Raw genomic sequence first — 11,603 nt, 5'->3', positions numbered from 1 at the left:
CTGAGAAAAGAACCCTGGTTTCTTAACTCCCAGTCCTACCACAGCAACTGCAGCTGGGAGCAACAACGCTCTGAGACCACAACTGTGCCCTAGGTAGACAACGTGCATGTATCCCTGGGTATAATCAGCAGTATGAATTACTGGCTGGCGTTACAATACAGAGCAGGCCAGAGTCTAGTGCAGACCCACAGAAAGCTGAGCCCTAAGCCTGAAGGAGGAGGAAGAAGGAGGGAGCCACTGTACCCTCCTTGATTTCCCCAGTTGTGGCTCTTCAGTCTAGATCATAGTATGAAATCTTCCGATGGCACCTGGCCAACAGAGGGGCCATCTCTAAATTCTCTTTCCCTAGGATGAGGCAGAGTCCTGGGGCGCTATGCAGCTAGAGAGAGAGACAGACAGGTGGCCAGACAGAGAGACGGATCATTGAAAATATTTAGTCCCTCTCTGATATTCTCCATGCTAATATCAATATGTCCCCCCGTAGATACCTCCGCCCCTTCTATTAACCCCTTGTCCCCTGCAGACATGGCTGCCATGGCTCCGGCTTACAGCGTTGGGGGCTTGACCCTCCCAGTGACTTCACCCAGGCGTGGAAGCCTGCTCCAGGCTCTCAGGTGATGCAGAGGGTGTGGATGTTCTGATTTACAGTGAACAACGCATGTCAGGAGGCCATTCCCTGCCTGTGCCCACGCGCTGCCTGTACATGCTGAGGCAAGGCGAGCCGAGCGTGCATTGCTCCAGCGAGCAGGGAGGCTGTGTGACGCGGATACTCTGAAGGTACCAGCATGGCTGACCAGCTGACGGAGGGGCAGATCGCGGAGTTCAAAGAAGCCTTCTCGCTCTTTGACAAGGATGGGGATGGGACCATCACCACCAGTGAGCTGGGGACCGTCATGCGGTCACTGGGGCAGAACCCCACCGAGGCCGAGCTGCAAGACATGATTGGCGAGCTGGACGCTGACGGCAGCGGCACAGTGGACTTCCCCGAATTCCTGTCCATGATGGCGAGGAAGATGAGGGACACGGACAGCGAGGAGGAGATCCGGGAAGCCTTCCGAGTGTTCGACAGGGACAAGAACGGCTACATCAGTGCGGCGGAGCTCCGGCACGTCATGACCAACCTCGGCGAGAAGCTGACGGACGAGGAGGTGGACGAGATGATCAGGGAGGCTGACAGCAACAGCGATGGGCAAGTCAACTACGAGGAGTTTGTACGGATGATGACAGAGAAGTGAAGAACTGACTTTCCTGGTACCGTGTTCACTCATACTTTTGCTTCCTTTCACCGTAACCTACCCGTCAGTGGTCCCTCCCCTCTTGCCCAAGGCCTATGCATGTCTCCGCTGCTCGGTTGGTTTCTTCCCCTGTATGCTATTACTTTATTCTAAAGGCTGACTGGGGCTTACCCTGCTTGTTAGCTAAGCCCTGTGGTTCATCTGAAATTTAGCATCTCTGGTTGCACATCTGGTTTATGCCTCTTGCAATAATTAGGTTTCCTTCAGACTAGGTGGCATCTGGCATTGGAGCCCACATGTCCAAGGACAGTCAGCAAATGGAGCCAGATCTTTCTGGCCCTTACTCCTGTTGACATCAGTGACTATCCCAAGGAGCAGGGATTCCTTAACAGGGCTGTGGTTTTGCAGGATCACATCCTTGGCAATTTGCACAGCCTTTCAAGCCAGATCCAGACCCTGCTTCTGCCTCTGGGTCCATGCAAGCAGAGCCTCACGCTGAGGCCGGACCCTGCTGAAGTCACCGGGGTTCCATACGAGCACAAGGGTTCACTTGCATGGATATGGATGCAGGACTGGGGCTGTCTGCTCATGATTAGTTTTTAAAAAAAGGACCAAGCCACAAATCTGTGTCTTGATCTGGAGCTTCCTCCCCGCAGAATTCTGGGCCACCTGTTGCGAGGGTTGGGTTCACACCCACAGGCACTGGCCTGAGGAGAGTTTCACTGGGATTGTAGCTGGTGTCTGTCTGTCTGTCTGAGTTTGTCTTTGTGCAGCACAGAAGTGGATTCTGCTGGGCCGGGTAGAAGAGTAAAACGCGGAGGACTGATTCCATTCACATTTGGATGCTAGATACCGGTGAACATGAGCAAAGACAAGCTTTTGGACTCCCCTAAGAGTTGCTGAGCCCCGAGCCAGCCGCTTGAATTGCAGAATGAGGACTGACTGCATGACCTTCTATGGAACTTTTCTCCAAGGAATTTGTGGCCAGCACGGGAATACACCTTAAAGAAATCTTTGTACTGCTGGCACTGCCTCTGTCTCATGCCTGATGGTGCAAACCCTAAGGGAGGGGGAGATGATTGGCGAATGAGTTAGATGCTCATTTTCTTTCGGGGGTTATTTGCTTTTTAGGAAACAGGAAATTTGGCAGTTAAGGATGCACGCAGTAGATAGCTACATTGGCACTGTGAGTACAATTTGGGCGACGCTGCAGTTCCCTACAGATGTCGGTTGTGGCACTGCTCTGTGATCCATTCAAACGATTATCACAATACTGGGAAGCGTAAAGCTGCAATACTGCAAAACGGGTGTCTTGTTCAGCTACAGGGTTGGCCGTTCAAACTGGGGCCCCTTTGCAGTTCCAGGGCGAGAACGTCACAGTGGGATTCCCTGGGCTTTGGACCTCATGATCTAGGGTGACAGTCCATGTGCAGAACGCCCCAAAAAGGCTTATAAGTCAGGTCCCACTTAAACTCACAGGCCCTGATCCTGCAAACTATTATGCACAGGCTTTACTCACAATAGGACTTTGCTAGTCAATGGGACTAGTCGTGTGATTAAAGTTAAGCCAGCGTGTAAATGTTTGCAGAGAGGGGTCGATAAGGCAAAATGGGATGTAAGCGGCACATAGGTCTCCATGGAGGCCTGGAAATTCATCCCCAGAGAACACCAGGAATGCTGCTGTACTGCTAATTACCTGCCAAACAGCACTGACGTGCTGATAGAATCCACTGTGTTCACCTTTTTCCTGTATATCGCCGGGCTTGTCCCAGAAAAATATTTCCTTCTGTGGTGTCTGTGCTGCTTCCATTTTCTGTAGCGGATCATTATCAAAAGGATCAGCTTCTAGTGCAAGCTCCCCCTCTGCTAGTCCACGTGGTAGCTTTGTTTTCAAATAAAAGGATGATTATTTGCTTCCAGAGACCTTTCAGTGCTTCCTTTTCTCCGCTCTCATCTAGAACCCAGAAAAAGCGTCGATCGCATGGTACTAAGGATGGGCTGGAGCTTGGTTACCAACAGCCCAATGTTCCCTTTGGCCTGAGGGAATGTGCATAGGGCTGGGAGCCAGGAGCCAGATTCGCCTAAGCTTGTTTATTTCTACCAGTTCAGTGTGGGTGTAAAATGCTACCAAAGCAGGATTTGCTGATGCAAATGAATACACATGGGGCAAGGCGACAGTGATTCAGATCCCAGGAGCTCGTATGCTCACCTCCTCCACACTGTCTAGCTAGATAGCAATGCATCTGCTGAACGATGCCCCATGGGCTGATTCCCCCCACCGCAAACACTGAGGGGGTTCAAAATCCATAGCTGTGTTTGGCAAATGGCCCCTCTCTTCATAATGAACCAAACCAAATGGCAAAGATCCGCTAACTTCAGGGCATTTGAAATCCAGATGCAGCTCTGGAGTTGGCATCCAGGTTCCATCCCCACCTTAGAACCGGGGGTTTGGGTTGGGAGCAACCCTATATAAAACAGGAGGAAGAAAACTAGGGATGGAAGGTTTGATGAGTTCTTCACAATAGGCTGGTTCACAGTTCCAGTTAACAGGGTGGAATTCAGGGCACAGAATCATAGAAATGTGAGGTGGGAAGGGACCTTGAGAGGTCATCTAGTCCAGCCACTTGTGCTGAGGCAGGACCATGTAAACCTAGACCATCCCTGACAGGTATTTGTCCAACCAGGCTGTCCTTCAACACCTCCAACGATGGGGATTCCACAGCCTTCTTTGGACATCTGTTCCAGAACTTAACTATCCTTGCAGTTACAAAGCTTTTCCTACTATCTAACCTAATTCTTCCTTGCTGCAGATTAAGTCCAGTTCGTCTTGGCCTACCTTGAGTGGACACGGAGAACAATTCCCCATTATAAGAACCCTTCACGTATTTGTTATCAAGGCCTCACCTCAGTCTTTTTTTCTCAGGGCTAAACATGCTCCATTTTTTTAGCCTTTCCTCACAGCTCAGGTTTGCTAAACTGTTTATCATTTTCGGCGCTCTCCCCTGGACTATCTCCAGTTTGTTCACATTTTTCCTAAAGTGTGACACCCAGAACCAGGGGCAGCAGAGCCTTCCCAAAAGAAGGTGGGCCAGGGGCCCTGGTCCCTCCATGGCTCTTCCTCGACCCTCCTTCCCCCCCACCCCAGCAAAAAAGCCCCCCAAGCCAAGCCAGAAGCCGGAGCCTTCCACCTTCCCGAGATGGGGGGACCCAAGAACAGCCCCTGACCCATGTCCCCCTCCTCCCAGGTCCCCCGCCCAGAACAATCGGAGGGTCCGCTGCTCACGCAGCTCTTATCCTGACTCGGCTCCAGCCGGGGGGTGGGGTCTTGGGGCCTTGCTGACCTGGCTGGGGTGAAGGGCCTCAGGGAGAAGAGGAGGGGCAGGGGGCAGAGCCCAGGGTGAAAACTGGATGGGCCAGGCCCATCCACTTTAAAAAAATGGGAGGGCCATGGCTTCCTGTTCCCTCTGTTCTGGCACCACTGCCCAGAACTGGACACAGTAACTGCAGCTGGACCTCGCTAGCGCTGAGTAAAGTGTGGCAATCACCTCCTGTGTCTTCCATACGATATGCCTGTTAATACGCCCCAGAACGACACTAGTCTTTATCCATACTGTGTCCTGTTGTTGACTCATATTCAGTCAGGGAGCCGCTATAATCCCCAGATCCTTTTCAGCAGTACTACTGCCTAACCAGTCAGGAGCGGCACCAGGGTTTTTGGCACCCTAGGCAGGGGTCCGTCCGCTCTCCCAGTCTGCAGCAATTCGGCAGCGGGGGGGTCCTTCCGCCCTCCCGATCTTTGGCAGCGGGTCCCGGAGCGAGTGAAGGACCGGCCGCAGAATTGCCGCCGAAGACCGGGAGCGCGGAAGGACACCCTGCTGCCGAATTGCCGCCAAGGGCCGCAAAATGCTGCCCTCCCAAATCCTGGTGCCCTAGGCCACCGCCTAGGTCACCTAAATGGAAGTGCCTGTGGCCAGTGATTCCCTACATTGTGTTTGTGCATATGTTTTCCTTCCTAAATGTGGTACTTTGCACTAGTCGGACCAGGTCTGCAATTTGTCACGGTCATTTTGAATTCTAAGCCTGTCCTCCAAAGGGCTTGCAACCCCTCCCAGCTTGGTGTTATCCACAAATTTTGGAAGCCTACTCTCCTCTCTAGCAAACAAGTCATTAATGAAAATGTTGCATAGCACCAGACCCAAGACAGACCCTTGCAGGTATGTCCTCTGAGTGTGACAGCAAACCATTTATAACTAGTCACTGAGTATGGTCATTCAACTGGTTATGCACCCACCTTACAGCAATTTAATCTAGACCACATTTCCCTTGTTTGCTTATGTGAATTCATGTGGGATTGGGTCAAAATTCGGACTAAAATCAATATAACAACATAAAAATAGCCATACTGGGTCAGACCAAAGGTCCATCTACCCCAGTATCAGTGGCCAATGCCAGGTGCCTCAGATGGAATGAACAGAACAAGTAATCATCAAGTGATCCTTTCCCTGTCGCTCATTCCCAGCTTCTGGCAAACAGAGGCTAGGGACACCATTCCTGCCTATCCTGGCTAATAGCCATTGATGGACCTACCCTCCATGAATTTATCTAGTTCTTTTTTGCACCCTGTTAAAGTCTTGGTTTTCACAACATCCTTTGGCAAGGAGTTCCACAGTTTGACAGTGCAGCCATCCTGTCTACTGCTCCCCCTGTCCATCCCCGAGGCCTGAAAGCTGAAATGATCCCATGGAGGGAGCAGGCAAAGGTGAGGGAACAGCCTGATGGCGATGCCGTTCTGGTGAAGACCCATTTGTGTCATTTCGCTGATGGATACCAGGAGCACTGGTTAGGAGGAAAAGGGCAGATTGCAGCTAATCCGGTTTTGTGGTTAGGACACTGGCAGGAGATGCAAATTCAAGTGCTGGCTGCTGTACACAGGGGCTCTGGAGCAATTTTGAGAGTGCGAGGACTGGAAGTCATTGAACATAACTGTAAAGCATGCAGTTGCTATTAGTACTTCAAGCCAGGGGGCACCACACCAAACACAGCCCTTACAAGGGCTTGTCCAGGATCTCTCATAGCCCAAGCGAGACTCACGGCCCTAGCCCAAACAAGCCACTTTCTAGCTGTACAAGCTGGAGGGGCCCTGCTGCACGCACAGTTCCAGTGCCGCCTGTCTAACACACTTCCTGTGAGGCTTTGCACCGGCCATTGAGGGGCAGCTTTTCAAGTTCTCATGGTTGCTCTTGGAGCCCATTTTTCCAAAAAGCTCAGCTCCCAGCATGTTGGCTGAATACGTTTGAAAACCTGGTCCTCACTCGCTCTGTGCCTCGGTTTCCCCCTCCAAAAGGGAAGGCTAATTATAGCAGACAGCCTCACCAGCAAGGTTAGGGCAACTTCATTCTTGTTTCCAAAGCATGCTGACACCTTCAGCGGAAAGAAACTATTGTTCTAATTATTATTACCACTCCCCACAGGCTAACAAGGGCAAACACTAGTCAGTAGCGGATCTGGGAGAGGAATTGATCGTGAGAACAATTCCTTCTCAAGATGTTCCAAGCAGCTCATCTTCTCCTGTCCTCCCTGCTTGTGGAAGACAAAATAAAACCAATACTGATCATTTCAATTAATACGGCCCCCAGGCACCCTGCAGAACTAACTGGAAAAAGACAACCATGCACAAAGGCTTCACCCTTTTAACAACCCCGGGAGGGAGCCAGTGACTTCAAACAACATGAAACTGGCAAACAACAAAAGCAAAATGCAGCAGCATGCCTGGCTGTGCGGCGAATCCCTGGTACCCTATGCAGCTGGATGTGGGAGACAGAGGCAGAGTGGAACGGTGCCAGATGTCCATGTGGGTCCAGGTGCTGAGGCAGAACTGAGCAGCACGGGATGGCTGGGAAGGAATGCAGTGGGAGGCAGGCTTTACAGTTCCTCCAGGATGAAATTCTGCCCCTGCAAAGGGCCGGCGCAGAGTCTATGCATTGTGGGACTTAAGAACTGAGCTAGCCTTGTAGTGGGCCACTGGGCCAGTTCACCTTAAAGCCTAAGGAGGGATATCATAGAGGTCTATAAAATCCTGAGTAGTGTGGAGAATAATACAAGAACTAGGGGCCACCAAATGAAATTATGGGCATCAGGTTTAAAACAAATAAAAGGAAGTTCTTCACGCAGCACACAGTCAGCTTGTGGAACTCCTTGCCTGAGGAGGTTGTGAAGTCTAGGACTACAACAGCGTTTAAAAGAGAACTGGATAAATTCATGGAGATTAAGTCCATTAATGGCTATTAGCCAGGCTGGGTAAGGAATGGTGTCCCTAGCCTCTGTTTGTCAGAGGGTGGAGATGTGTGGCAGGAGAGAGATCACTTATGTCTGTCCGGCTTCTTTTAAAGTCCTTAAAATGATTCCCATTGATTTCACTGGGAGCTGGAGCAGCAGGGTTCTCCCCTGTCTTGGGAAGGCAGCAGACCATAGAATATAAACTAAGGGGTCTTCTGTATGGACTGACAGTTAGCGCGCGGCACACTGGAGTGTAAATTCACAGCGCACCAGCCTGCTGCGCGCTAACTGACCGCCTGATCAGGAGTAGTCCCAAAAGACGAAATGTCCGTGACACGTCACAGTCAGTACTAGCAAGGGTAGTTCAAGGATCTCATGAAATCAGCCTCAGCCCCAGGAAGATCTTGGTGGAAAATACATTACCAATGTAATTAAGATCCTGATGAGAGAATGCTGGGAAATGCAACAGACCAAGGGCTGGCATCCAAAATGTCTTGCACAGAGGACTCGAATGGAGACCCTCCACTGCACAGAGCCTTTGCCGGCCGGTGGCACGGGAGCGAGGTGCACCCTGTGGGAATGTCAGTGTAGACTGGGTATGGAATTAGACCCCTGATCTGTTCTTCAGTGCTGGCCAAGAGGACACGTTGGCTTTGGTTCTGCCTGGTCCGTTGTGCAGAAAGGCCTGAGTAGCACAGCTCAGACGGGGAGCTGGCACACGGGTAAGGAGAAAAGGGAGCACAGTTTTCTCAAAAGACTCAGAGCCAGCTGCTATTCACTGTGTCCTGGGCTTGTACAACATCTAGTGCAGTAAGGCTGCCGTGTGCTACCACAACACAAATAGGAACTAATAATAATAATCACTAGAGGGTCGCATGCTTTGTTGCTTCTGCTGGCCAAGCCCATTGCACACACCAGGAGCTGTTTGCCTCTCTGCATTCCCCACCCCCTGGGTGCCCCCTCTCATTCCTCTCTATTTCAGGGACTTCCTGCAGCCCCTCCACCCCTGTTCCTCAGACCTCCCCCGCCCCATTCTGCCTCTGTGTGCTCTCATTCTCCCCTTTCTGGCTATGCTCCCCATGAGGCCTTCCTTTCATGCCTCCACATTTCCCCCTGCCACCCCATATCAGGGCCCACTCTTATCTCCCCTCTGCAGGAGTTCTGTATGACACACACACAGCAATTCCCTGCCATGCTAGGGGCTCTGTAAGCCCCTCAGGCCCCCGTTACTCTCCCAATCCCCCTTCCCCCTATGCCAGGGTCCCTTACTCTGCCCTTTTCCCATGCCAGGGGTTCTGCGTGCACACCTCTTGTGTTCTTTCTTTCCTTTCAGGATGTCAACGTTTGACTCTCCAATGGGTGTATGGGCAGAGCTGAGATGGGATGTTGCTGGGTAGAAAGGTGTTAATGGCCACCATTCACTAGCTCTTTGATCTAGACAATGACAGAGGTGGCTGAAGCTTCTGGCTCTGCTAACCAGATCCTGGGGGCTCCATGTGTCCCCCATTTCTCCCTTCCTGCTGTCCCCTGACGTTCACCCAAATCCAAAAGGTTCCTCCCCCCGATGGCTAGGACAGTCCTTGAAATTTTGCAATCAATTGGAGGCATTGTTCAAAAGGTGTCATGTCCAATGGTCCAGACAGACAGCGAAATGCCATGGGGCGAGAGTCAGGGGAACTGACCCGAATAGCTAGGGAGGAATAAACTGGCCACACTGGGAGCTATCTGGGAACAGCTCTGTCGAGCTACATTCACACCTTGCCTTATTCTGGATAACCTCTCCCTGCAGACAAACCCTTAGACATCACAAGCTTGGCCAACAATAACACAGACTCTCTCAGTACAGCTCTGTTCCCTTACAGGGATCTGCCTTAATGGCTTGACTGTCCACTCCCTGGCCTGACTACCCCCACGCTCACCAGCTGCTTGGTGTAGCAGACAGCGGTGCCTGACTGCCTCGTGAAGCCGGTGCTTGTCCAAGGCAATTGGCCTTGCAATGACATGTCCCACAGTGCTCTGAGTGCTCCAGCCCCAGTGAGAATAACCCTCCGCTCCCTCTCAAAGCAAAGAGATGGTGTAACACACACACCTCCTGGGTGTGGTGCTCTGTCCCCTCCATGGCCTCCCAGAGGATTCAGGGGGCCTGGGGTCTTCGCGCACTGAATTGCTGCCGAAGACCCGGCACTTCGGTGAAGGGTCCCGGGGCAGAAGGACCTCCCGCCACGGGTTTCGGGGCACTTCGGCGATGGGTCCCAGGGCAGAAGGACCCCCCAACGCCGAATTGCCACCAAAGACCTGGAGCGGAAGAAGCTCCGAGGGCCCACGCCCCGTGAGAGTTTTCTGGGGCCCCCGGAGAGAGTGAAGGACCCTGCTCCAGGGGCCCCGAAAAAACTCTTGTGGGGGCCCCTGTGGGGCCTGGAGCCTGGGGCAAAGTGCCCCACTCACCCCCCCCCTTGGGCAGCCCTGGTCCCCTCTAGTGGCACCAAGACCACATTGAGATGAATGAGTCTGCTACAGCCTAAGCTAAGGGCCAGATGGCTCATGCATTTAGCTCCAGAGGTTCCCAGGTTCAGTCCCACCCGCCAATGACTGGGGTCTGTCAGCGTTACACTTGCAAGGGTGTGTGTGGTGTCGATGAAAGCTGAGCTGACCAGGCTGAAATACAGACAGAGGGAAATCTGGATCCTGTTCAGGCCCTGTCCTGCCTTCCAACAGCCACTGAGTGTGCAGGGGGCAGAGCTTTACTGTAAGCGATGGCTAAGGAGAAAGGCCTGAGCCATTTTTGACCGTTGGCATTGTGAGCACTTGTCTTTGCCTTTCTCTCATGCACGCACACGTCCTGTTCCAGCTTTCTTGGTTCCTGCCTGGACAGGATCCGGCACTTACATAATGAAGAGGGTGTGGAAGGTCTCATTTCTCTCCATGATTCAATGTGCACCAGTGAAAAATGTGAACCGTGTATTGCTCTCTCTCTCCAAGACATCGTTTCATCCCTGGGCAAGGGAGTCACATGAGACTTCCTCACAGCTAACCGAGGAGCAGATCGCAGAGTTCGAAGAAGGCTTCTCACTCTTTGACAAGGACCGAGAAGGGACCATCACCATCGGTGAGCTGGGAGCATCATGCTGTCACTGGGGCAGAACTCCACCGAGGCCAAGCTGCAAGACATGATCGACGAGTTGGACCTCGATGGCAGCGGCACAATTGACTTCCCCGAATTCCTGTCCATGATAGTGAGGAAGATGAGGGACACGTACAGCGAGGAGGAGATCCGGGAAGCCTTCTGTGTGTTTAACGAGGACAGGTATGGCTACATCAGTGTGGTGGAGCTCCGGCAAATCATGACCAACCTCGGCGAGAAGCTGACGGACAAGGAGGTGGACGAGATGATCAAGGAGGCCAATGCAGATCACGATGGGCGAGTCAACTACGACGTGTTTGTGAGGATGATGGCCTCAATGTGAAGATGTTTCCTACTGAATATGTTCAATTTCTGGTGCAGGAATCAAGCCTGGCTTCTAGCTTGTCCACAGAAGCCAAAGGACTGTGGATGCACAGACACTTGAACTCCAGCATATATATTTCCTCTGTGTGTGGGAGGCCGTCTAAATCCAAGGGAGGCACAGTCAAGGTGGGGGGAGCCCAGGCTCTAGTTCTAACTCTGCCACTAGTTAACTGGGTAGCCTTTGAGTTTCTTCACCTCTCCATGGTGCTTTGTTTTCGCCCCTTGTAGAAAGAGGAGATTACTGTGTACCCAGCTCTGTTAGGTGGCTGTGAGAACCTGAAATGGAAGATCTATATGTGCAATTATTATAGGCCTTTTCCTCCCTTTGTCTTACAATCCCTGCCTTTGCAGACATTGCTTGTGTTTTATGCTGGCTCCTGTCTCTAAAGTTAACTGGGGGGGGGGGGCCCTCTGGTTCAGGCCTAGCCACACGTACAGCTAACTCAAAGGTGGATTTCAGCTCCATCAAAGGCAGTTGTCTGAGAGGACTCAACAGGCACCCAGATACCATGGTGATGAGTGCAGCAGAGTAATCCGAACGGCATCGTGAGATTAGCAGATGCATGAATGCCAGGCAGTGTGTGTCC

The 11,603-nt window shown here is 52.1% G+C and overlaps 1 protein-coding gene across 1 annotated transcript; it reads left to right on the top strand.

Annotated features, from left to right (window-relative positions):
* Window positions 1-785: 785 nt before the first annotated feature.
* CALML5 (calmodulin like 5) lies at window positions 786-10,975 on the top strand. The gene is given in 4 exon segments (XM_050933837.1): window positions 786-1,231; window positions 8,845-8,872; window positions 10,491-10,626; window positions 10,629-10,975. Coding segments are annotated over 4 exon segments (957 nt in total).
* The last annotated feature ends 628 nt before the right edge of the window (window positions 10,976-11,603 follow it).

The sequence above is a fragment of the Gopherus flavomarginatus genome, chromosome 1 (assembly GCF_025201925.1).
Source record: "Gopherus flavomarginatus isolate rGopFla2 chromosome 1, rGopFla2.mat.asm, whole genome shotgun sequence".
Lineage (NCBI taxonomy): Eukaryota > Metazoa > Chordata > Testudines > Testudinidae > Gopherus > Gopherus flavomarginatus.
This window is presented reverse-complemented; position numbering and strand designations above follow the sequence as displayed.